The sequence below is a fragment of the Echeneis naucrates genome, chromosome 9 (assembly GCF_900963305.1).
Source record: "Echeneis naucrates chromosome 9, fEcheNa1.1, whole genome shotgun sequence".
In the NCBI taxonomy this organism is placed as follows: Eukaryota; Metazoa; Chordata; class Actinopteri; order Carangiformes; family Echeneidae; genus Echeneis; species Echeneis naucrates.
Genome location: NC_042519.1, coordinates 18,409,087 through 18,436,217, shown reverse-complemented (window position 1 = coordinate 18,436,217; position 27,131 = coordinate 18,409,087). Strand labels below are relative to the sequence as shown.

The 27,131-nt window shown below is 38.8% G+C and overlaps 1 protein-coding gene across 3 annotated transcripts; it reads left to right on the top strand.

Moving 5' to 3' along the window:
* The first annotated feature begins 367 nt into the window (after nucleotides 1–367).
* On the top strand, nucleotides 368–27,131 carry slc23a2 (solute carrier family 23 member 2). 3 transcript variants are annotated; one of them, XM_029509782.1, is made up of 16 exons: nucleotides 368–638; nucleotides 10,387–10,480; nucleotides 11,804–12,027; nucleotides 12,964–13,062; nucleotides 13,761–13,877; nucleotides 15,336–15,493; nucleotides 16,152–16,240; nucleotides 16,529–16,596; nucleotides 17,528–17,709; nucleotides 18,423–18,543; nucleotides 19,224–19,380; nucleotides 20,123–20,270; nucleotides 20,402–20,507; nucleotides 20,787–21,054; nucleotides 21,473–21,568; nucleotides 21,945–27,131. In XM_029509782.1, exons 2-16 carry the CDS (start codon nucleotides 10,432–10,434, stop codon nucleotides 22,208–22,210), a joined length of 2,148 nt encoding a protein of 715 aa, XP_029365642.1. In that variant the 5' UTR covers nucleotides 368–638; nucleotides 10,387–10,431; the 3' UTR covers nucleotides 22,211–27,131. The 3 variants fall into 3 exon arrangements, with proteins under 3 accessions (XP_029365642.1, XP_029365643.1, XP_029365644.1); XM_029509783.1 differs by lacking the exon at nucleotides 10,387–10,480 and having other exon boundaries at nucleotides 11,807–12,027; XM_029509784.1 differs by lacking the exon at nucleotides 10,387–10,480.

Here is a 27,131-nt window from a genome sequence, read left to right as displayed (position 1 = left end):
TCGATGAAGGCAGTGCAGCTGGGCAGCCGTCAGATGGCAGTGGGGGCGAGTAAATAAGCTCAGAGGCCCAGATGACGATGAGCGGACGAAGACGGTTTTATTGTTTTAGAGTCGACGGGTTGATTAAGCTTGAACCATAAAAGCCAGACGATGCTTATACAAGAAACGTTCATTGTTGCAAAACCAGACGCAGACACCGATATCTACCAGGGAAGGTCGGGGGGGGCATGGGGGGGGTTACATCACCCTTATACCGCCTCTGATTGGCTGAGCCGCGGTGCCAAGGCCGGACGAGAGGCGGGCCCTGTGACGTCACGGTTAGACGTGAGTGTGCGTGATGACGACAGTCAACCCCGTGGCTTTATGAAAGGCGAGCTCGCGGAGCGCACCGCGCGGCTGTAGTTCGTTGAAGCCCGCGTTTGTGTCAGGGAAGGAGCCCGACTCCGAAGAACCCGGGTACAAAGACGGTCTCAGCACCGCCACCCCCCCAGGACCGTCGCTGTCCGTCTTCGGGCCGTCCTCCGGCCTCCGACCCGGACTACTCTCCGCCCGCTCAGCTTCAACAACACAAGCCACGGGGACGGACCAACGGCTGGCTGAGAAGGGAAGTGGGCTCCGTCACCTCTTTCATCAGGCAGGTGAGCTCAAAGCGTGCCGTCCTAAATCCCATGAGACAGACTTAACGCACACACCAGGATGTCAGGAAGTAGGACCCGGCCGGAGTCCCGCTGTGGACGGTCTCTGTTTGTCCCCGCAGCCGCTACCGGCAGCGGGAAACCCGCTGAGGGATGGTGAGGTGTCCGTTCTCAGAGCTGGAGGACTTAACGGGCCCACTGGTGTCACCCGGTGTCTGTCTGTCTGTCTGCCTGCCTGCCTGTCTGTCTGTCTGCCTGTCTGCCTGCCTGTCTATCTGCCTGCCTGCCTGCCTGCTGATGCTAAAATGTGACCGTGAAGCACAAGGCCAAATTAGCCGTCCTCATCCTCCTCTCTTTATCTCCCCCCTCTTTATTTAAACAAATAAACGCGGAATTACGCATTTTCAGCCAGCACCTAGGGTTTATCTTTTTGCATTGGAGGTCAGAAGCCTGAAGGGTTTTTACATATTGGACTGCTGAAACAGCCCACGGGAAGGCTGAGTGGCATTGTCCTCCATCATATAAATTAATAAAACGTGGAGCTGATAAACTGCAGCTAGTAGGCAGCACTGAACTTGGGACAAGAGAGCTTGGTTGTCCATTAGGATTTATTGGCTCTTGATGAAGGTTTTCCTGGAAACGTGGCTGTACAGGTGTGTGTGTGTGTGTGTGTGTGTGTTTGTGGGCATCTGTCACAGGCAAACACACTTTATTAAAAACAAAAGTTCATAGAGCGGAGCACAGAAGTAACCGTGTAATGTTGTTGGAAAAAGATGCTGCCTCCCCTGGAGTCTGGATTTGGGCCCAGTCTTTGTGAGAACCAAAATTAAGCCATATGTGCTGGGAAAATGACCATATTTTTGAATTATGAGTGAATTATTTAGATGTTAAGGTAATTATTTCACATTTACTTAATGAACTCAAAGAAATTGAGAAAAACTAAACAGTGAATTTTATCCAAATTTTGGAGCAACCTAGTAGCCAGTACTTGGTTACCCCCTTATGTGGACATACTTCATATGTAAAATATTTGGATTTTTGCAACTGGACAATCAATCACGAATTCTGCATGCAAAATATCCTGTAGTAAGTCAAGAAACTGATACCTTATGTGGTATCTCCAGTCAGCTTTAGAGCTTTACACGCACACACCTTATCCATTATCTTACTCTTCTGTTTGTTTTGAGAAGATCTGGTTTTGTTAAGCAATACTATGCCATCTTTGTCATGTTTTGATCAGGTTATCTAGAAGCGTAATGGTTGAGTTCATGGCTGAAATTCTCTCTGATATAGACTGATGAATTTGATTAGGTTGTCCATCCCATACCCTACCTCAAGACTTTTTTTGAGGTAGGAAAACAAACAACCATTGGCCATCATAATATGTATATAGAGGTTCTGAGTTGAGGCAAGAGACCCAAATGGGCCTTTGCCAGGCCTCAACTCCTGGTACATCACTTATTTGACACAAGAGACAAAGCAAAGTGGGGGGGGGGGGGGGGGGGGGGGGGGATAAACATCAGAACAAATTTCATAGCCTTACAAAATACGTAGTCATAGAGTAGTCATCTGTTTGGCAAACCATCAAGGTAGTGAATTCCAGTAGATGGTACGAGATCACATTGTGTAAGCACAAGTGTTAATATTTATTTGTCCCTGTGATAAACTTATTAATAGGCAGCTCAAGACTGAGCACAGATAACACTTCAAATCTTGGACAATGAAGCTGACCTGAAAAGAATGTTGATGTGTGATTTATACTTTTTTAAAATTAAATTTGCTTAGGTTTAATCTGGATGTTCTTTGAAACTGAGTAGGTAGAGCAACTTCAGAGTGTTAGTTGTTGCAATTCAGTGGACTGATTTTTGCATGCTAGGGCATTTGATCTGCACATGGCCCTGCCGTTTTCACAGGAGTCAGTACTGGTAAATTATATCTTGTGGCACCCTGGTGTGAGAAGGCAAAACAAAGACTGTTGGCAGTCCCTCTCCAACAGTAGTTAAGTGTAATGCTCTTAACTTGAGCGAAGTCTGCTTACTGTTTTTAAACCAAATCAATCACCAATTTTTCAGGGTGACAATGCAACAATGCACTCATGACATGTTTTTAACATGTGTTGCAAATGTATTAGTTTTACCAGTTATTGGCAACAGACCCAAGATCCCAGATCTTTCCTTTGGTTATACTCTGTTTTGTTTGTATACCTTGCACAACCTGCCCAAATTTGGCATCCTTCCCAATTTTGACAAGGTCTATCAACCAGGTGTCATCTTAGACTGTAAACCAATGAGTTATGAGCTTCTAGATCTAAGATTTGCACACATTTGTCTGACAATTACCCTGATACAGGTGTAGAATTGATGCCTAGGTGGAAGTATGTTTATGGCTCAGATTAGACATTAAAAGCCAATAATTAAAAACAAGTTTATTATTTCTGGTAAAATGCTGACACAAACTGTCTATGAAAGGCTCAACATTCAAAAGCCTTTTTCTAGCCTTCCTTGGCAACTCCTCTTACCACCTGTGACTTGCAGTTAAAGGATATGGAGTGGAGGATCACTACACAGGAAGCCAGGTCAGACTGGGCCAGAAACAGGAACACTGAGCTGAATTGGGTCGCAGAAATGGATTCTTGGCCCTGTTTGCTGTAGGCAGCATGTGACTAAGATTATACTGTAGTGCTGGGTCATGTTGTGCCTTCCCACTGTACTGTGTAAAGGTGTCTGTCTGTGTTTGGTGGCAAATGGTTTGAACTACCTTGCTGTTCTGGCTAGTATACCACGAAATTACTTGACATTAAATGCTTGACATGTTAACAGCTGTATGTTATGGCTTCTTCTAATCTTCAATGTTTTGTGTGATTCAAAGAAATTGGGGAAACAGGGACGTAAATGGCCAAATACGACACGCCACACTGTGATCATTACATAAAACAGTCGAAACAACATAGCCAGTTAAAACTGTGAAACTACATTATTCTAAAGTTATCAGAGAATGATTGCTTCAAATCACGGGACAAATCCTGTGTCAAAATTACAGTAGACCTTTGTCAGCCATCAGTCGCACAGGAATGTCTTTTTGTTACAAGGTCACATCTGGCCTAGTTTAATGAGTTGGAGAATAAATTAACGTTGGGTAGATTTTTCTTTTATTTGCATTCTGAACATTTATTCTTCTTGTGGGTTGGGATGTGACCATTGGGATGCATTGATTTAGTGGTGATGGATCATATTTTGTTGCAGATCCTAGTGTTTTTGTTGTATGTAGTCCCTATTTTTCTGTCGTTACAACACAAACATTTGCTTTTGTGTCTTTACCATGCCATGTCCTGTCATATAAATGCCATTTCAGCATGACTTTATTAGCCATCACAAAATTTGAACCCATAAAAAACACACTTTCAAAAATTTGTTCACCTCTTTTTAATATAAAGGTGATGAAAGTTGTCCATGTCAGATGGCAATCAAATCAGAGCAAACAAGAAATGGGCATTCATTAAAATTAATATGTTGGCCCAGACATATTCCAACCCATTTTTTTCTTGACAGACTCTTAAAACAGTCATAAGGAACAACCGACTGACTGGAGTAGTTACAATACTGTTGCTTTAATTTTTTGCCTCGTGATCTGCATCCTTTCTGCTTACAATAATTTCATTTTTCCATTGTACTACCAGACAGTTTAATCTTTGCCAGCGTTCTTTATAAAATAGCTCAGATTTTGTACCTCATTTGTAGACAGTTAAATGCCTATAAGTTTTCCCAGCTAATCACTGCAGGTTACAGGAAAATACTGAAAACGAGTAAGGACCTGCCTCATTTCTAAACTTCAGGTTTCATAAAGATTTATTCAGTAGTCATGACTGATGATGGCTGCAGTGGAGGCAGCAGATGAAAGAGTTTTAATAATTGACTGTTTCCTATTCTACTGGAAGTGATCCATCTTTTTTACAATTAATTTATTTTTACCCACAATCTTTCAGAATAAAAGTTTGACTTGGGCCTTATTGATGTCAGGCACCTTCTTCAATAAAATCAGATACATTTGAAATAAACACTATGCAGAGTGTCAATTAGCTGGAGCCAATTCATTGACAAATGATATTTCAACTGCTGACTTAACTTCTTTATTTAGTGTTACTAGTAAAATGACAGTAAAAAGAGGAATCATCCTTCTCATTTAGACATTTTGTCACAAAAACAAACTAGAAGGGTAAATCTGTTAATTTGTGTTTATCAGTTAATCATAGCTCCTCTGCTAGTATATCCACTCAATGACCACAGACGTGACTCTTGTTTCTTTAATTGCTGTAATGCTGCAAATTGACTGCCTGCTTGTTCTGTTTCCTCGTAAAATCTATTGTTCTGTTAAAGCTGGCTTATAGCCTCTATTCAGTCTTCACTGGTCAACTTTAATTTACAGGCTTATTATGTATAGCTCTGTGACGCTGTTGCACATTGAAACCTTGTTCTAGTACTCAGCTCTTGACCTCTCTCTTCTCCTGGCATTTGTCTGTGAGGATTGTTCATATCTGTACACAGCAGATTTTCTCATTATCTCTCTGAGGCCTACTCACTTTTGTCTGGCCTGTTCCGTGATCCACCAACACACTTAACGTCACCAAGTTAAAAAAAAAAAAAAGGGGGGGGGGGGGTTATTTTGGTGATGCACAGGCTGCTCTGCTCTAGAAAGTATGATGGAACAATTTTGCAACTTCATTGGTTGGTAGTCCTGTGATATTAAGGACTACTTGGGCTTTTGCATTACTTTAATCATTTCTCAAATTTTTTAGGCCAAATTATTTATCGGTAAAGAATATCAAACAGTTGCAGGCACATGATACTTCAGTTCGCATCAAGTGGGAAATGTTTTTGCCTGTAACTTTTCCTCATTCTGCCATAGACCTTTTTTTTTTATTGACCACAATGAAATTTATTGGTAGTTATTGTTCTCTGGTTGTAGCTTTTCTATTTGATTTGCTTCTTTACTGTTTTTAAAACATTATTATCATCATTATTAAAATAAATATCTTTGGGCCGGGAACAACATATTTGAAAAATGGTTCCTGACATTTTACATTTATCTATTTACTGGGGGGGGGAATCAACTGGGGATTATCAAATAACATTATGGGGATCAATCCACAAAGTGACCCCAAATGAACTTGCAATTCTACTACGTTCCTTTCATGTCTTACCTATTTATTTGTATGTTGCATTCTATTGAACTGTTGATTCATTTTTGAAATTATTAAATGTGTCATATTGCAGAGCCAAAGCTCTAACCTGTGTAACAGTTGTAATGGGATACATTCACAACATTATCTCTGGTAAGATCCAAATTTGATTTAACTGAATAACATTTTCTGCTCTGTAAACATTTGGCCTCTGCATTGCTATCTCAGGTTAGACATTTTAGCTGATCATTATGGATGGGGTTAGGGTTAGGGGATCATTATGTTAAAAGCTGACAAGGTAATCTGTCTCTATACAAGCACATGAATGTGGCTTTCCCAGCGAGAGCCGCAGCAGGAATCTGCCTTAAATGTCTTAGATGATTTCACCACCTTGAATCAACAGTGGATAACTTTGTCTTAAACATCCATGCTGTGCTTGGTGGGGGGGGGATAACCCCTAAGAAAAGTGCATGGTTACAGTATAGGTTTTTGTCTAAATCCAACCTTCAACAACTATTTGTTTGCTGTTGATTGCATGCTCTGTGGGTGTAGCTTTTTGTTGTTTAGTTAATTTTTTTTCTTTTGAGAGAGACCGACAGTTAAAGGCAGAATACCTCTTCTCTCTTGACCTGAATGAAATGGTCTTTCCTGCTGTTTGCTTTCTTTAAGTGTAGCTTTCTTTATTGTATAGCACAGTATAGGCATCCTACTGCTGTTGAACTCCAAAGTAATAACAAAAATGGGATTTATTTATTTAATTTGATGTAGAAGTTGTCTAAATTTCTTAAACTATAATGAAACTCATGAGTCCCCATCACCATCTCTGTTGTTGTCCAGCTTGGTTACGACTGAAATCTATGCACAGATTTATCATTGATGTGATAGATACCAAAAAAGTAAATAAATAAAAATATTAAATCAACTAAATGTGTATAGTGCTTTTCTAGGTTGTTAATTCACTCAAAGTGCACATCCATTCACATGCATGGTCAGGTGATACTCTTTCTACTACTCATACATCGATGACACGTGGGGTATTTTGGGGTCCAGTATCTTGCCCAAGGATACTTTGACATATGTAATGAAGGAGCCAGTAATCAAACCACTGACGTTCTGATCAATACATGACCCTTTCAACTTCTTGAGAGCCACAGCCACTGTACTAAATGGTTTGCTGCCTTAATATGACCTCAGACGACACCTATAAAATGTGGATTAGTTTTGTCAAAACACACTTAAATCATTGTCAAGTCATAACGGTGTTCCGTTTAACAAGCAATGGATGATGGATTAAAATGAAAGTTAAAATGTGATGAAGGCAAAATGCTGAAATGAGTTTACTTTGCAGTGCTGAAGCTGAAAACAGGTGTCTCTGATCAATAAGAATAAGCAGATATTTTAATGTGTTTGTGCCCTATGGAAAAACATTAAATCCAATTTATGCGGCTGAGTCAAACCAGCAAACTGCTCAAGTGTAATTGAGTTGCGACCAGAACCACTTGCTTGCGTGCATGTCTATGCCTGTAACCCATGTAAAGTTTCTGTCTGACTGAATCACACTGATCGATATTTCTACAGACAGCTGCCACAATAATATGGTTTTGTACAACAGTGCGTGTGTGCACCTCCTGAAGTTAGTGTCTGCTTGACCCAGGCCAAATGGATGCTGGTACCAGAAAGGAAACAGCATGACACGAAGGGTCAAGTGTCTGTAGGATTATTTTTGAACCGCAAAGTAAATTCATATAGTTATTTTCTATATTTCTGAATTCAATGGTAATGCAAAACTGAAATAAAAAAAAAATTGCTTGTCTGTTTGAGCTTTATTTAAACAGTAATAAAAAAAACAAAACAAAACAAATAAATAATTAAAATTTACGGAATTGTTAACGACTGACTTTTCCTGATACTCCATCAACCACATCAAGTTTATCATGATAAAAAGATGTTTCCGTTTGGACAACAGACAAACTTTTTTTCTCCCCCTTTTTTTTTTTTTTTTTTTTTTAAGCAAAGTAAGTTTTGTTACTTGAAATGTCCTTCTAAAATAAAGTTGCCTGTTAACCAGTCGGTCATTGGATGGTTACTGCCGTCACTGTGGTTGCACCTGCTTTGACAAACTCTTATCTTAACTCACCTCCATTGACAGGAAGTTGACGAATGTGAACATGAATTTTCAGACATTCTACAATCTCCCTCCTCACGGTGAAATATGAACCCCTCACATGGACCCTGTCACATCAGTGTTGTCTGCTGTCACATGAGAGCAGCTGCCGCCATGCAAATTTTAAGTTTCTTTTCCCTGATCTACATTGCTTTGTTTCAAGCTCTGTAGTTTTGAACTGCTGTTTTATTTATAAGAAATGAAAATTTATAGGATGTTTATACACATAGCTCAGTATAAATTGCATTAAACGTATGTTACAATGTAAATACAATTAACACTGAAGACTCATAACCTTTTAATGTTTTTAATACACTGTGTTCAATTCAAGATGTTTGTTTTCGTCTGAGGCCTTCGACAATAACCTCATGTTCTTCTTCTTCCACTTCCACTTCTTTTGTCACTGTGTTTTCAGCAAATACATTCAATAGGTATTGAATAGAAGATCTAAATCTAGCCAGTTTGGTTTGCACTGTTTATTCAAACTGGATTTTCAAAACGATTTTCTTCTTTTGATTAACACAGGGTAGCGCTTACTTATTAAACTAGGTTTTTGTTTTTTACAGCAACTGTAATTTAGGTCTTATAATTTTTAAACTCCTAGACAAGCCGCATTACTTATAATAATGTAAATTATATGACTTGTTCTTTCATTTAAGCTTTGTCTCGGGGGGAAACCTTTCATGAACCTAGCTGATCTTTCGTGAAGTGCTTTATTATTAAGACAGTATTTACACAGTACGTCACCCTAATCTGGCTGCAGGTTTAACCTAGAACTACAGACAACACCCAGAGAGAATGAAGTTCACATGCACACAAATTTTGCCCTTGAGACAACTGCCAAACGCACACATCTAGTGTGGAAGCCCACACGACATGGCACAAGCCCCGACTTGAACCATGGACCATGTTACAATGGTTGTAGATTAGGATGGTAGCTCTCCATCAGCTTGTCATTCTTCTCTACTTTCTCTGTTCTCACACTTTTTCATGCTTTTATCCTTTTCTTTTTTATATTTAAATTTATTTTATTATTTTTTTGTTATGAAACATAGTAATAGTGCAGCACATTTCCTCTTAGATAACTGCAAACTCGCTCTCAGTTCTGTCTTCTTTCGCTCCAGTTCCTCATGTCTCCCTTGTTTGGTCTTGGTGGGTGTCTGAGAGTGCATGTGCTGACAGATTCTTAGTGAACACTAACCGGCAGAGAACACAGGGATTAGACGAGGACAGCATTTGTCTCTTGGGCAACAGTGGAAAATGGCATTTAGGATGTCGTGCTACGATAACATGCCCCTTCTAATGTTAGTTTTGGTACATGCTTACTAGACCACAAGTCACCAGAGGCTGCTGGAGGGCACTTAGTTCAATGTTAAGCTGTATGCTGAATCCATGTAATCAATTAAATTAGAGAAAAATTCTAATTAACTGTGATCGGCAGCGCTGCTCTTTTTAGTTTTAGTTTTTAATTCATTCTAAATTCTCTGGTTGCAACTTCTTCAGTGTAGGAAGCAGCATGTCTGTATAACAGATATTTGGGGACATCAGCAAGGGATCTGTAGGAGCAAATGTATTTTAAATGAAATTGGAGGGTGGGGGGGGGTGTTTTCTTGATGATGAAATAATTATTTGCCCCATTTATTTTTGATAACATTGTACAAAAAGAACCCAGGTTGTTAGCAAATAGAAAGATAATCTGGTGAACCTATTAATGAAAGTGTGTAATTTATTAGTGAACAGGCAAAGTGGAATAGCTGATCATTTGTTTCTGAAGGTAATTTTTAGCATTCTTATTTTATAGCTTTTTCATTTTGATTTAGATTAACAGCACCACCCACTTTGGGTGGCTGCCCTGTCTGCATACAGATGCTCATCTTATTTGAGTTTGAGTGGACTTTGCTTTTTGTGATGGCGCCAGATCTTCATGAAGAGAACTTGATTGGCCACCATTATTAAAATAATGCATCTCACTTACTGAAATGCAGCCCAAGATGTGTTAAAAAAAAAAAAAAAGCAAAATTAACCTGTTTATATTAGTGTGAGGCAGTTCTGCCTGTTGTATTTTGTACATGCTCTGTTTTTCTGTATATAATCTGAAAAAATAGGAAAGTTTGCATTACAAAGAGGATTATATAATTTCTTCCAACATCAACAAATCTTATAACAAATTCAGGGTGTTGACTGTGACTAGAACCCGAGGCAGAGACAGGTTTCTTTTTGTCTCTCTTCTTCCTAAAACTAAAGTCACCCTCTGTAGTTCACACAAATAACGTCTGCTTGTGATTAAAATGCTGTCTGTCAAATTAACTTATCTCTCAACTCCCTCCTCTTTATCCTTTATGTTCTCCTCTCTGCCTCACCCAACTCTTTTTTTTTTTTTTCTTTTCCTCCCTTTCCTCTTCTTTTCTTAGTCTACCCGTCTACCTACTCCTCCCTCTCTTGCCCCTTCCACACAGATGCTCCCAGCCGCCCAGCTTGACAAGAGTGATGGGATGTGTCAACTAGGTATTGAACTTATCCCAACATTTTACACAGCAAGCAAGGAGACTGGCTTGATGGGGAAAATAAATTTTATTTGGGATAACTGCCTTTTGTGTTGCAATACTACTTTTCTACTGAGCCTGTCAGGCACCCCTGATGATCCAGTACATTATTTTTGTATGATGTGGTTTCATCCAATTGGATAGTCACTGTTGGCATGTGTCTTAAGCAGAATACAAATACAGATGGAGTGTTGTAAATGTTACCTGAGTTTGAGCCTTCAACTCTTTCAGAGAATATTTGTTTATTTCATATATTCTAAACCAAACCATACTGTGTTTTTAAACATTTAACATTAGGTGGTAGACTTTTTTAATCTTATTAATTCTGTTTATGGATAAATAAGTACATGAAGAAACATCAATCCATGTTTTGTAAAATACTAAAAGTAGGATTTCACCTGAATAAAACTTTCTCAAACTTCTTTAGAGCTTTCGAGAACTTTAGAGTTTTAGAGCTCTATAACAGCAGTACAAAAAACTAAACTGAATGTTTGTTTGGTTTCATTTTTTACATATCTGTTCTACCAGCACAGAATGACTCACAGCAGGTGTTTTTTTTTTTTTTTTCTTTTTTTTTTTCCCCCCTTTCAACCAATTTCCTCTTTTCAGATTTCAGTTACTGACAGGTCTTAATTAAATCTGTAAATCTGTCCATCTTTCTCTCTCTTTTTTTCCCCCCAAATACTTGCATAATCTCTTAGTCTTTGCCTGCTGCTTTCCTCTTGTCTCTACCAGTCAATGGCCTGTTGGCAACTTGGGTTGTTTATTCTTATTCTTATTCTTCTTATTAATATGGTGAAAATATTGTTCTCCCCAAGGAAAAAATGTTTGATAATGAGTGATGGTGTGGGTCTCCAACAATCATTTTCCAGATTAATCACCCAATTGTTGAATTTGTGCAATGTTAGAAAGATCACCAAGTTGAGATGAAGGGTGTCACAGGAAGAAATGGCATCTTGATTCGTTTTCAAAACAATTGATTACATGCTCTATATCAAGACTGATTAACCACTTTTTAAATGAATAGAAACAAATATACGTATTTATAAAGCTGTAACCAGCATTGTTATCTCTCTGAAGTGATAAATGGTTGCAGGTATCATGCTTATTGTTTAAAATAAGCAAATAAGAGCCCTGAGATAAGATTACCAGCCAGAAGTAAGGCCTGGCAGCCTTTTCGGGCTCTGTGTGATAAGATCAGGCTATCACAATGTAGTCAGGATATTAGAACCTGAAAGTTATAAATCAACATATAAATATTTTACTCTGTCTCTCTTTCTCCAAGCAGACAAAGCAGTCCTGGACAATGTAATCGGATTGAAGGATTCATCTGTCGTGTTTACACCTGAGCGAGACAGAGGAGGAACAGTGAAAGAAGACGAGGAGGACATCGAGGACTCAAGGATGGGTGTAGGGAAGAACACCACGTCTAAGTCAATGGACAGCAGCAGTGAAGGAGGGAGATATGAAGAGGAGGGCACACATGGTGCAAATTTCTACCCTATTCCGGTACACTGATTTTCCCCACAGAAAGAGAAGCACAGATTCAATTTGAACACACATTAGGCAGGTTCATAATCTCTTATTGTGGCTTATATACCCATAAATGCTCTTGCTTGTTTGGACTATATCACTCTGATTTGACAGTCAGAGTGTACAAACTAACTGTCCACTTCATGGCCATTTGGTGCGTGCTGCTCGTCACTCCATCCATTTCCTTTGTTTGTCCACTTGGCTCCAAGCCACTTTTTTATGTAGGTCAAAAGGCAAAATAACATTAATGGAAAATCACAAATCGCACACAGGCAGTGGAAAAATGCTTTATTATCTACCCTCTCTTCCCTTAGTCAGCTGTGGCTTGACAAACTTTAATTTAGTGTTTAGGCTGAAAAATTTTGAACCTGGCTACTAAACACAGTGCACTTTGAGTGCACTTCATGCACTCCCAACAAAATCAGGTAACGCAGGTTTTAGCAAAGAATGTGATGTAAAACTGAAATAAAACATCCCAAATAAGTTTTAAATTGACAGCGAATCACAGTTGTCTGAACAATTACAAGGCTCCAAAGCTGTTCAGTAGTACATTGACAAGACATTTGAATACAATGCTAGCCTAATGTTTCTGTGGAATTATTTCGTCCCCATTGAAGCATTGTGATGACATATTTGTCCTCCCAGGTTAGACATTCACTTCCTGAACTTGAGAAATATGTTTTACATGTACAGGGGCTCTGTTGGCCATCCCTAGTCCATCAGAAGTCAGGCAGAGCAGAGTGAATACTACTATGTAGTTTGGTGTTCTTTTCCATAATGATATCCCCTTTGTTGACTAACATGACATAGATAGGTTTCTTATTTGCATGACGTAAAAAGAGGTTGCTAAATCTCAGTCATCTTTTTTCCAAACTGCAAAGATTGTCTTTTGTGTGTGTTTGTGTGTTTCAGGTGGTGGTAAATGGGGTAGGTGGTGCCAGTGGAGACCAGGATACTGAGAACACAGAGCTCATGGCCATCTACACGAAAGATAGTCAACGCGCAGAAAAGGTAACTGAATTTCAGAAACGCAGTCCTCATGTGCTTTACTCATCATCGAAATTGCCAGTTATTTCACACGTAAGCCTCTCTCTGAGCAGGATGACATATGTGTCATAGTGGCAGGTGAAAACTTGCATACTATAATTATCTTTTGATCTCTGTTTGTTCAATTCCTCTTTTACTCTTCTCACCATCTGGGAGGGAAGATTTCAGATTGTGGCCTTTTTTTTTTTTTTTTTTTTCTTTCTTTTGATTTTCACTCAGATTTCATGTCTTTGCTTGTAAATATATTTAGAACATGAGTTGTGGTCCAGGGGGAAAAAAGTCATCTGACTCTTCTTCCCTCCCCTTTTGTGCTCTTTTGTCTTATCACTGTGACTCTGCATTTTTGTGTTTCATTGTCTTTTACATTCTCCTTCCTCTTACTTACTGAATGTTGTTTTAATTAATAACAATCTGCCTTCCTCACATCTACTTCAACGTGTTTGGGTTCATGTTATGTCAGCTGGCAAGCATTTACCCTATTCTTCTGTATAAATACGTTTTTTTTCCTTGATGCACCATGTAGATGGTTTACATGGAGCCCATTCCTGCTTTGACCTTGTGCATCATTTTGTGCCCAGTGTCTATGATTAAAGTGAACCTGTCAAGAAAGATATTCATTATGAAAATGTTGTCCATTTGTATTTCTTCATTTGCACATGCAGAGCTCATTGTCTGAAACGCTTGATAGCACAGACAGTATAGATGCCAGGAGGATGGATATGATCTACACCATTGAAGACACCCCTCCCTGGTACCTGTGTGTGTTCTTGGGCTTACAGGTATATTATTCTGTGGGTTTTGTCAATCTTTTTTTTTTTTTTCTTCTCCTTCCCATCTGACAAATGAATATGTTTACAGTGGAAGACTCACCATATGGACTGAAAAAACATGTACTCGCACATGTCCTGTATAATCAGACTGTACCAAACACAATATTATACTAAGTGCTGTGTTTTTCATCTGTCTCCTGTACTGGACACCAGATGCAAAAATATATTGTTTATGGCTTATTGGATAATGTCGTCACTGTGCGACATAAGCATTTATATCTTGCACTGAATAATTGTCACCTCACTTTGTGCTGTAGTCATTACTGAGTTTTAACATTTCAGTGAATCACTTTGGGATCTCAGAGCAAATAGTCCTTATCATATTTTAATGCACATAGAAAAGTAGAATATGGTGGCTGCTATTTTCACAATAGTCTTGCACAGGCAAGACCTAGGTAGTGTCAACTAGTCATATAACTAAGGATTATTTTCTCACATCTCAGAGCAAATTACTAAAGTTTAGAAATAAATAGCATAGTTTCTATCATTATTGGCTAGCTTCTGTGTAAAAGGGGAGCCCCTGCTTCAGGCCATTCCGATATGTGCATGTCAGAAATGTCATTTCAGCCACCTCCTACTAGAAGTATGAAATAATGTTCACCCAAAGGTACTTTCGTGTCTTGACATGTACAGTGTTTCATAAACAGTAATTCTCCTGTTATATCAGGTCCGTCATTTGTTCATGAAATGTCTACTTGCATGAAAATCACCCGCAGGGTCTAACATTAGGTGTTCAGTTTTCTGAGGTAAACTCCCCTTTGCCATATTTGAAATAACCTTGCCAACATTTTGGTGAAGGCTTTTGGTATCTAATTCATTGTTGTTTGCAATGGTCTTGCACAGGAATGTTAATCAAATTATTGGCTTGTCTGTCAGGTCAGATTAGCAAAGAAAAGAGTGAATTGGTAATTTAACTAATAAGCGTTAGCTATTTCTCATACTTTTATTAGGATATGATTTAGTATTTCAAGAAATGAATATGATTCTTCCTTCAAACACAAATGTTTTGCTAAATGCTATCTAAAGATACAAAAGAAATAAAACTGGTTTATCACTGGTTAATATACAGTGTTATAAAATGAAAAGAATGATGGCTAGATTAATGATTGTCTATTTGTTAATTTAGCTTTGAAAAATCCTCCGTGCTGTTCACATCCAACATCTGAAAGTAAAACTATGACCATGATTATCCACGCTGGCCTTGGAAAATTAGGCCTTGGTACATGGAGGAACTTGTGAAAGTCTTGTACAGACAGAAATTTTTTTTTCCTCTTCTTCCCAGATAATTTAATGTGGAACTGAGAAGTCACAAATAATTGGATAATTTGGCAACATTGTTGTCTTATGTAGGTTGAGAGTGAAGGTACAACTTCTTACATTCAGACTGATTCTTGCTGGTCTTTGCAGCACTACTTGACCTGTTTCAGTGGGACGATTGCTGTGCCATTTCTCCTTGCTGAGGCCATGTGTGTTGGATTTGATCAGTGGGCCACAAGTCAGCTCATAGGGACCATCTTCTTCTGTGTTGGGATCACCACCCTGCTTCAGACCACACTGGGCTGCAGGTACAAACGCACACAACATTACCTGGATGTAGGGAAAGGCCATACAGACATACAGCAGATCAGTGCCAACATACAAACACTTAATTGCACATTGCCAACATCTTGGTATAGGCTTTTGGTGTCTAATTCATTGTTGATTGCTGCTACGGCCAATAGCATCAGATGAACCCAGACAGACATAATTACTCACTGATCCTCTTGATACCAGCTCCACAGCCTTGACTGTTGCCTCAGTAAAAATGGTGTTCAAAACTATCCTGTCCTTGTGGGTTGTTTTTCCTTTCCTCCCCCTCTCCTGTTGTACTCCTCATATTTGGTACAATATTATTACAGCGTTTTAGGACCATCAGCTCATAGAAAGAAGGTTATGGGTTCTTTGAACCCTTCTGTGTGCAGTTTGCATGTTCATGGTTATAAAGAGGATGGATGGAGCTGTTTTGAAGCGAAGGATGTAGTTATTAGAATCAGGTGGTCTAAAGTCACTGTGACCTTACAAAATGTTCAAAGAGCAACTTCTTAATGGCATCATGTTCTGCAACAACCTTTCAGGTGTTGTGATTCAGTGCTCTCCAACTGTTGCAGACAGTTACAAACTAATAATCAACATAATTATTGGGCCTTGTTTATTTCATCTTAACAAAATCCTTCTTGTGTTCAGATTGCCCTTGTTCCAGGCCAGTGCTTTTGCCTTCCTTGCACCAGCCAGAGCCATCCTATCACTGGACAAATGGAAGTGTAATAGTACAGGTAGCTTCCCCTTCCGCTCACGCTCACTCTTGATTTATTAAATGTGAACACTCCCATCTGATGTAACAATGTGATTTTGAAGTAGCGGGTTATTAATTTTTTGTTTCGCTGTCAGCAAAGACAGGAGTATATGAAACACCTCTAGTGAGCTTGACCAGTTTATTTGCTTTTCCAAATGAATAACTGTAGTAATGATTTCATTTAGTTCTTTAGTTTTTTCTAAATTGATCTCCCTGTTCTGTTTTGTATCTGTTTTCTTATTTATGGTTTTGTTTTTCCCACAACTAGATGTTCCACTATTGAATGGCACAGAGCTCCTCAACACAGAGCACATCTGGCATCCCAGGATACGAGAGGTGAGGCAGTTCCAGACAAATGAAAATCCATGCAGGCTTGAAAAGTGAACCGGAGGGGCCTGAAAATGGCACACAGTAAAACACTATAGACAAAGAATATCACTCTAATACACCTCTGCGTGGAAAGGTAGTATGTTTGCAATGATAAATGAATTCATACCAAATATTGACACATTTATTCACTCCAAATGCATTTTTTATGTAACTTTAGTTTTAAACAGATGTTTGGTTGGTGTTTTGTTTTGTTTTTTTAAGCAGTGTTCAACTTGTAAATTTGCTTCCCAAACATTTACAGAGGATGACTGCGTATGTGGCTGCAGGATTTGATTTTATGCAATAGCAGCTAATTTGCATTAACCTTTTGCATTTTGCGTAAGCCAGTTGAGTAATAGTTTTTTGGCTGATGGATAAATGAGCCTTAACTCAATCAGTCTGAATCAAATTGTTGAATGGGACATCAATGGGTTTGCTGGCAGGAGGGTTGATAGAAGAGAACAAGAAGATAGATAACAACCGGACAAATAGGATTAGAACACACCTGGATCATTTGTTTTCTGTAACACCATCTCCTCCAATCAGGGTGCAGGTGCAGATCTTGTACAGCATTTGCTGCAGAAAATCAGAAGTCTAAGGTGAACTCCTGCAAAACAAACTGGGAGTGATCAGTACTCTCAAATTTAGTGCCCAACAAAAGCTTATCTTTCATCTAAATTTAAATAAAAAGGACGCAACACGTGTCATCTAAAGTAATTCTGCAAAAAGGGAGCATACTTTTTTTTTTTTTTTTTTTATTTAAGCTTCAGTGACTTGAGTTTTTGATTCAAAATGAACATAATCTAAAATGGCAGCAGGGTTTATTTGATAGGTCAACCATTTCCTTCTTTTTTTCCTTTCAACCCTTTTTGTTGACCTCTATACTTTGTACTATCAGATCCAGGGGGCCATCATCGTATCATCTCTGGTTGAGGTGTGTATCGGAGCGCTGGGTCTGCCTGGAATCTTGCTAAAGTATATTGGACCTCTGACTATCACCCCCACTGTAGCCCTCATCGGCCTGTCTGGTTTCCAGGCTGCAGGGGAGAGGGCTGGAAAACACTGGGGCATCGCTATGCTGTAAGTATAGAATCAGATGAAGAAATTAGAAATTAGTTTTGTTTTTTGTTTTTTTTAGGAGTTCTGTGGAAGTGTCAATGTACTGCAGAGAGTAAACAAAACACACAGTTTAACTTTGAAGGGCTGTCATGAATAATGCTGCAGGAGTGGTATGACGCTACAGTTTGTTTTTCCTGCCAGGAAAGCCAGTTGCGTTTGAAAATCCATGAAGCTGGCTGCAAGAAAAATGGAGAGATGACTTTCAGTCTTTTAATGTATGGTGTTATTTTAAGCTTTTGTACAAAGATGAATGAAAGGAGACTGGAGTTCACTCAAAAAACATTTGCCCCAGAATTAGTATAAAAGAAGTCTGGGACGGAATGAAAGCACTTACGTCACTCAAGTAAAGAATATACTGACTGTAAAGATGGTGACAATTGACTCATTGCAAAAGAGCTGTGATATCCAGGCAAAGAGGTATCAGTTGCTGCTGAGTCATTGCGGACTTGATAGCTGTAGAGCCTCTAGCTCTCTCCCCAGGAACAGGTTATTCGTCTGTAATTGCCACAGATTTGCTCTTTTTCTGACAGTTGCATAATTGAATGGCTCTGAAGCCCCAGGCTCCAGACATAAATGGCAGCTGAATATACAGTCCAGAAAGTGCTCAAATGTTGCTGAGATCCATCAAACAAAGAATTACTTTTTTTTTTTTTTTTTTTTTTGCCTTTCTGTAGGACTATCTTCTTGGTGCTACTCTTCTCTCAGTATGCCAGAAATGTCCACTTCCCTCTCCCAATCTACAAAGCCAAGAAAGGCTGGACTTCCTATAGACTTCAAGTCTTCAAAATGTTTCCTGTGAGTATATACAACTTATAAGAATACAAATTTTTTGCCTTCTGAACTGTCTGAGCTTTTAATTCATGTATATCTTCCCATTTCTGAGGAAATATTTTGATGGCTTCTTTACAACCCCTCTCTGCCTGCAACACGAACTGTGTTCCCATCAAAGCTACAAATTATTCAACAAAGTTAATCCCTTTCCTCCAAGGGGGGTAAATAAGTTCACCTTTGTGTCTGTGTATGTTGTAAATCAGTCTTTTCTGCCCTCTGCTGGTGATATATGAAACAGTAAAACTACCTTTAATTCACTATCTGATTTAGACCCAACTCCACACTAAGCTTGCAAACGGTGCTTAGCGTTAGACACTGTGAAAGTGACATTGACTGGATATTTGTTATACTGTAACTAGCATGCCATAGCCATAGAAGCTGATGACATGGTGTGAGACTTTTAAACTTGTTTTCTCTGTGTTTACAGAATAGTCATTAAAATTCAGATTTAATGAAAGTAGTATCATCAAGCTGTTGGTCTGGTTGGTTAACACCTGCATTTTTCTAAATTAACATTTTACAGGCAAAGAAAAGGACTACAAAATGATGAAGGGTCAGAAATACAAAATTTTTTTTGGTTTTTTGTTCTTAATGGATCTGTCTGAATGTTTCTCCCTTTTTTTTTTTTTTTTTTCTTGCTACAGATCATCATGGCTATCTTGGTGTCGTGGCTCTTGTGCTTCATTTTCACTGTGACTGACGTTTTCCCACCAGAGAAGGACAAATATGGTTTCTATGCCCGTACAGATGCACGTCAAGGAATCCTCACTGCTGCACCATGGTTTAAAATCCCATACCCCTGTAAGTGTGTTTTGAGTTAGAGGATGATGAAAGGGAACCTGCAGCAGGTAGCTTTGGTGTAAACAAGTACTGGTTGCACTGATTGGTTGTTCAGTTACATTATGTCAGCCATATATCTAAAATAATCTGATATTTATTCCTTTTAGCATACCACAATGTAAGATTCGATCAGATTCAGCTCTTAGATATAGACCGCAAACAGTGCAGTTCAGAGTTTTAAATGTAAAGTCTTGCCCCATTTACTGTAATGTACATCAATTGTTTTCAAGCTTTTTTACACTGGACGCTGCAAACAGACATCCCCTTTGTTTTCCCAGGGTCCTAATGTTTTGTTTTGTTTGTTTTTTTTTTTTTTTTGGGGGGGGGGGTACATGTTTTGGTCCAGAAAGTGAAATAAACGGGTTCTTTGGTTCTAGTGGGATAGGTTTAACTAGGATACAAACCTAATAATATAAAATTATATTGCACAATGTGACCATATGTCAATAATGGTGAGATTAAGTACAAGGCCAATAAATATTGTATACATTGGAATAATTGTTGTACAATGTGTAAATAATTGCTGCAAATCTAATTTAACAAATCCCCATAAAAATCAACACAAAGTTGATAAAAACCTGTATGACCTGTGAAAACAGCAGGGTTATAGCCATGATGATAAATTGAGGTGACAAGGGGGGGGGAATAAAAAATTTTCCCTTCGAAGATTTATATGGTTCTCACTGACCTTGTATCTCTATAGTCCAGTGGGGCCTTCCTACTGTAACAGCTGCAGGCGTGATTGGTATGATGAGCGCAGTGGTGGCCAGCATCATTGAGTCGATTGGCGATTACTACGCCTGCGCGCGTCTCTCTTGTGCTCCTCCACCTCCCATCCACGCCATCAACAGGTACCACTTCAGTTTCTCATCTCTTCCGTTACTCATTCTTTCAAATGCTCAAGTTGTTCATGATTCATAGCATGGACAGTTTACTGTCTGTCGAATACTGTAATTAGGCTCTTTTTCCTCTGTCTCTTTAGGGGGATATTTGTGGAAGGCATTTCCTGTGTGCTAGATGGTCTTTTTGGTACAGGCAATGGTTCTACCTCCTCTAGCCCTAATATTGGAGTCTTGGGAATCACAAAGGTAACACCTACTCAAAATGTCAAAATTGGATTTTGGAAATAATTTCACAATTCCCTTTCTGAACAAAACTATGGAGAGGTTACTTAGTGACCAAATAACTTACAGCCCCACATCAAACAAAAAAAAATGTTTGCATCTCTCTCAGGTATGCATAAATATGCATACCAGTCTCTGCCATGAGCAGGAAATATAGTGATAGTCCTTGGTAATATTTATGTCCAGATGCTACACTGGGTTTTAGCCCACCTGATTCCCCCAACTCCTTTTGCTGTCTTCCAGGTGGGCAGCAGACGTGTGATTCAGTATGGAGCTGCCATGATGCTATTGCTTGGCCTGGTCGGTAAATTCAGCGCCCTGTTTGCCTCTCTGCCCGACCCTGTCCTTGGAGCTCTGTTCTGCACCTTGTTTGGTATGATCACAGCAGTGGGACTGTCCAACCTGCAGTTTGTGGACCTGAACTCCTCCAGGAATTTGTTTGTCCTAGGCTTCTCCATCTTCTTTGGACTGATGCTGCCAAGCTACCTCAAAAAGAACCCGCTGGTGACAGGTGGGTGAGATCCCTATACATACACAGATGACAGCTGTGTAGGCCATGCCAACTTGAAGATTAATTGTCACACTGAACTAAATCCTCCTCTGGAAGCTGCAACCCCTTTCCTGAAAGTTTTCACATTTACCTTTTGAGTCAGTGCATTGTCTTCAGTGAATATACAATGAAGGATAAAAGGATGCTTTGTTTTTTTTAGGTTTTTTTTTTTTTTTTTTCTCTCCTCCCTGTACTACTTTTTGTTACCTTTCACGCATCCCCAGCTGCAGTTCTAATATTTTGAAAGGTTTTTGTGATGTCAAACTACATGGATGAACAAACATGAGTAACAACTAAAGACTTATTCTGGAAATTTTTCACTTCTATCCGCAATGCCAAATCAAAGACTGAACTAATTTCCCTTTTATTTTTCTCATAGGCATAGTAGAGGTTGACCAAGTGCTGAATGTACTTCTCACCACTGCCATGTTTGTTGGCGGTTCTGTCGCTTTTATTTTGGACAATACCATCCCTGGTAAGTTATGAGTCCACTGTTTAATTTGCTTGCGCAATTTGCAGTGAAGTTCATGGCTAAATGATAAAATGGTAATTTATAGGAAAAAAATGAAGGAGGAGAATTATGATCACCTGACTGTGTCAGCTAAGCATCATTTTAATATCGCTGAGACAGCTTGAAGTGGTAATGAGGACATGAGTTTAAACTACTACTGAGACCTGAATTGGGACAGGAAACAGAAGCATAATACTCAAATATTGATACAACCTTTAGGCATCTATCACTTTGTATGTCTTTATTGGTATATTTATCCAAAGATTGCAATTAGGAAAGAAGGTTTTTGCTTGCCTTCATTGACCCATTTGTTCCCATGTCTTCCCTTTTTTCACATCAGGTTCCCCTGAAGAACGAGGCATCAGGAAACTGAAACGTGGCTCTGGTCTCAGTGCAGCAGAACTGGAAGGGATGAGGTCTTATGACCTGCCGTTCGGAATGGACTTCATCCACAGATACTCCGTCTTCAAGTATTTCCCCATCAGCCCCACCTTCACAGGCTACCAGTGGGGGAGGCTACAGAATGCCTGTAGGAACAGAATGGGACATGGAGATGGAGGGAAGGGAGGGGAGGGGAGCACAACACCAGGGGAGAGTCAGGTATAACAGGGTTAAATGTTTGGGGAGCAAGATGATGGTACACTAAGATGAAATGATGGGAGAGTGGAGAACGGAAGCGGTGCAGGATTTGGGATCGTGATGCACCCCAAAGCCCCTTGTCAGTATGCGTTTTCTTTAGCTTGTGTCAGTCTTTTCGCACTTCCCTCTCTGCTATTTTTAAGCATGCTACAGCAAGTCACAGCATGCTCCTAAAAGATGTCACCACACAGATCAATTAGTGTTTGTGTATGTGTGTACAGTATGCAGAAAGACATAACAGCACTTTAATCCAGAAGGGGACAGATGAGCATCAAACAATCAAAGCAGAATGTTTGATGATTCACGGATTCACAATCATTGCGTACTTCCACTGCCCGTGAAACGTATTCTACTGAAATCATAGAAGATGTAATTTTCAGTTAAGGATTATGCAAAAATTTCAGTTATGAATCAATTGCCTCTAGACTCATTATGCAACCGCATTAGGGATACACATATACACACATACAAATGGTCTCACCAGAACTAGCTCAAACATAACAATGCACGTTGGGGGTCATACAGACTGATTGAAGTGACTTGTCAGGTGCTCTTAGCCATGCAAAGTGATTGTGAAATGTTATTTTTGCACTAACGTCCAATTCAAATCTAGAATGTCACTCTACAGCTCAAACCATTTCTTCAGTGAAGCACCAGAGAACCAATCAGCACCGCATCATTCACTCAGCTTTTAAAATTTTTTTTATGTACAGTACTGATAATCACATTCTCTCATGTAATTGGGCAATTATTCACTAACCTACCAGTTTACGTTTCATTATGTCAGTATTATGCATTATTGACCAACAACACCAAAACAGTAGTTTACCTGGAAACACATGCAACTTATTTAATTTTTGAATGTGACTTGACTTAAAGAACAAAATACATTTGCAAGATTTTTTTCATTTTTATTGAATAATTGGAAGTTTAAATTTTTTGTCTCCTAATGCACTTAGACACTTATGTATTAAAAACAAGCTTTTAATAATGCCTATGCTGCCGAAATGGCACACAGTGACAGACATGTGGCTTGGTCCGAGAATCATTGTGTTCATAATTACCAAAATTTTAATCAAAACAAGAAATCTTTTTTTTTTTTTTTTTTTTTTAAGGCCCATATAAAGAGTCTACTTAATAATATACTCCCACAGCTATCCAATCACACATGATAGTTTGATAATTGAGTACTTTCATAATTACACTTGCGTGTAATACATGGAGTTCCAATATTTGAAATATCTCTTCTGCCTATAGATCAAATCACAGATTCACATTTTTCAATAATGTGTGAATCACATGACTTTGCCCCAAATTCTCCCATCTTTTATAAAACCCCTACCCTTCCCGCTCATCTTACTTCAGTTAATTTCCTGCTGATATTCGTCAGTGTCTATTGTTGGTCAGGTTGTGGCAGCACATTTTAGCTGAGTAAATAGGTTTTTGCAGCCTGTATCATATTGACCCAGGTGTAGAGTGCAAGTCTGTAATTTTAACACACCCACACTATGTGCCTCTGCTGCTGTAGTTTGGGGGGGGGGGCGCCAAAAATAAAGAGAAATTACAAGAGTTTGTGCCAATGCAATTTTGGTAGTACCCCAAGGAAGGGAAAAAAACAGTTTAGCTAAAAGAAGACTGATGTTTAACCCAACTGGCCTTTTATTAAACCAAAATGCTAAAAGTTCTCATTTTCTATTTTTCTATTTTATCTGTAATTGTAAACCAAAAACCTTTATTCGGGGAACCAGCCACTAAAAAAATAAAAAATTCAGCCCAAATTTTCTCACATTTTATGTTTGTTTTAAAGCTATTTATTTATTTATGAAAAGAAATTGATGTTTGATTGTTTGATGCAGGTTTGTTTGTCTCTTGCACAATTGTTGAAAGTATATTTATTACTTCAACTCTTACTTGCTCCCTAAAGATTGAAATGATGATGAGACTGCTGTTTACGTCCTCTCTGCAACACTGCTTTTGGAAACTAGCGTAGGGACAACAGCTTTTAATACCTTTTTCTAACTTAAGTAATAAGATGCTTTTATTTCATTCCATGTATCTCATGTTATTTGATGTAAAATGAGAAAATTATTCAACTGTTTAGTCAGGGCCTTCTTACTACTCATGCTGTTTGCACATGTAATGGTGCCAAGAAAATCATGGTCAGCAACATTGCCTGAAACACTGTAATAGTCAAACATTAATACCGTCATCCCTTTTTTCTTTTTGTGTTCAACCTGAGGGCTGAACCATTTTCTGCCCCATATATGATCTAATCTCTCCATACATTATATGATTTAGTGACAACGTGTTCTTACTCTACTCAGTCTTTCCATTGTATGTATATGGGCATAGAAATGTTGGTTCATTTTGGTTGGTTCATATATTCATGGTGTTGATCCTGTACTGCACCATATTTACACTTATCAAAACTTCTGACCCTTTTATGAGTACTCCAGTAGCACTATTTTAAGTGCTAAAAATCTGTGATGTGACCAAATCACCCAGAAATGAAGAGGTATGAAGTCTCTAAAGAGGCAAGGCTAGCCAATGACCATTTACATGTATGGAAAATATAAAACTGAAAACCTCACCATTGTCATCCAATTCCTGGCTGTGCTCTGGACTTGCAGCTGGATGGCTGAATAAGTGCTAAAGTGGTTGGTAAAATTAGCAGGGTGTCGTCGGTGCAGCAGCAGATGTTTTCAGAACTCATGTTGTGTAATCTTGCTCCAGGAGCAGGGGTGATTAAGTAGAGGTCATAGAGCTATTGCTATCTACCGCAAGCTCTTTGAGGAGATTAAATGGAGGAGTGGTTTTAGCAGTTGTCATCTCTGTAGTGACTCTTACATGTACATAATGCGCACATAAGATGATCATGACCCAGAAAACGAGGTCAAAAACTGTCCATATCATGTTGATGCTACTAGATTTGATGTCTCCCGTCGCATTCCCTCAACTCTTTCCACACATACACGGTTAATTCTCAAGTCCTGCAGTGAAAATGTATTGGTGTGCTCTCGTGTTTAGTGTACCAGGTTTTCTCCCTAAGAATTCAATGGTCAATACTTGCTGGCCAGTTTATTAAGAGCCCGTTGGTCAGTGGCAGCTCAGTGAACCTGCCTTATCACTGAACAGCAAGATGAACATTGGATAATTTGTGCCTAAATGCAACTTCTTGGTTTTTCTTTTTTTTTTTTTTTCTTCTTCTTCTTCTTCTTCTTCCCACTATTTTTTTTTAATTACTTTTTACCCTGCAGTTATTGTTCCATATTTTATGATCCTTTCCACTTGCATTTATCTATCTCCTAGTTGTTACAGAAATGGCCTGGTTACAGTAAAACACCTTCGATTTCATATTCGCTGTTGCTACGTCTTGATAGTCAGTTTAATCGACAAATGGCGCTTGAGAAAGTCCTCAATGTGTGCACCACAAAGACATTTATCCCTTTCAGTTATTTTGAAGGGGGTACTACCTGCAGAATATACTATTGTGTATCAAGTGTCTCTTTTTCAATGTTTTTGTTCTTTTATACATAATTTTTATGTTTTTGCAAGCAAAAATTTGTAAGAAACAAATCATAACTTTTAATCCTAAATCATGCTGGAAAGCACACCATTTTGTGGTTTGGTGGAAACCTTTTGTTTGTTAGGACCTTTCTAATATTGCATTTTTTTACTCAAACATTGCTTTCTGTCCATGTTAACACATTACCAGTATAAATTGAAGATCGAGCCGAAAAACTTCAGATGTAAAAACGAAAAAATAAATGTATATTTAATGGAGTAAAGTTTGCTAAGCCTTATGGAAGAGAAATTGTGTAATCTAATCGTAGCAAAAATTGTTTTATTCCTTGTTCCTAAAACTATTTAATAAGATGTTATAGAATGAATACAGTCTTCTGTCTTCATTTGTGGGTTGTGTTTTGTTTTGTTTTTTTTCTTCTTTTTCTTCTGTATTGGGATTCTCTTTGTTACCCATCAACAAAAACAATAGTCTTTGCACAACTGCAAACAAATTAAACAAAGGGTTTGTTTTTCTGGAAAAAAAAAACATTTTCGGTGTGGTGCAAACCATGTTTGATAATAATTTAGAAGTTTTTCAGGACTAAAAAAGTGAGCCGTTTGAGAAACAGTTCAGAAACAGACAAATTTCTATCTCTTCATTCCAACTGTTGTGCAGCATGAATCTGTGTGTGTGTGTGTCTGTATATGTGTATATATATATATATATATATATGAACCTTGTCTATTCATTACATGATGCAGTTATTCCAGTATAACCAGCAGAAAGCTTTTCAATTTTCAATTTCCTTTTATCAATTACACCAAACTACACTGGCAATTTTCAGCTAACCATGATCCGGTGTTTTTGCAATTATGACCGAAGTTTCCAGTTAAGTAACGGCTCCTGTGTGAAGTTGTTTGGTTTATTTATTTATTTTTTCATCTTCTTTTCCTTGAGTTGATTAGCTTCCACACATCATGGTGATGAAATGATAGACCTTTTTTTTTAAGTTGTGAACGGGCTGGCTCACTTTGACTTTGGCCGGTTAAAGTGTATCTGCTGTGTTTAAATCCCTGCAGGAGCACCGTGTGTGTTTGGCCGGTGTGATAATGGATCGATGTTTCACAGCTCTTCCATTGTTTTCATGTTTTCATGTTTTCATTCAGCGCGAACAAAGGCTCGCTCTCTGATTGGCTGCCGGTCGCCCCCCTCCCCCCCCTCCCCCCCTCCAGGTTTCTGCGCCGCGAGCTCCGCCACAACAGATGGACCTCTCGCGCTCTCCTCCTCCTCCAGTCTCGCGGTGGATGCACGCGCCCGAGTGATTGTTCCAACGGTCGCAGAGGAGTTTACCGTGAACCGGCAGCACCGGGGAAAAAAAAAAAA

Coding starts and splice junctions, on each gene's coding strand:
- slc23a2 (XM_029509782.1), top strand. CDS start 10,432: ATGCTCCCAGCCGCCCAGCTTGACAAGAGTGATGGGATGTGTCAACTA. Junction 13,878..15,335: donor GTGTGTTCTTGGGCTTACAG/GTATATTATTCT, acceptor TGGTCTTTGCAG/CACTACTTGACCTGTTTCAG. Junction 16,597..17,527: donor GGCATCCCAGGATACGAGAG/GTGAGGCAGTTC, acceptor TTGTACTATCAG/ATCCAGGGGGCCATCATCGT.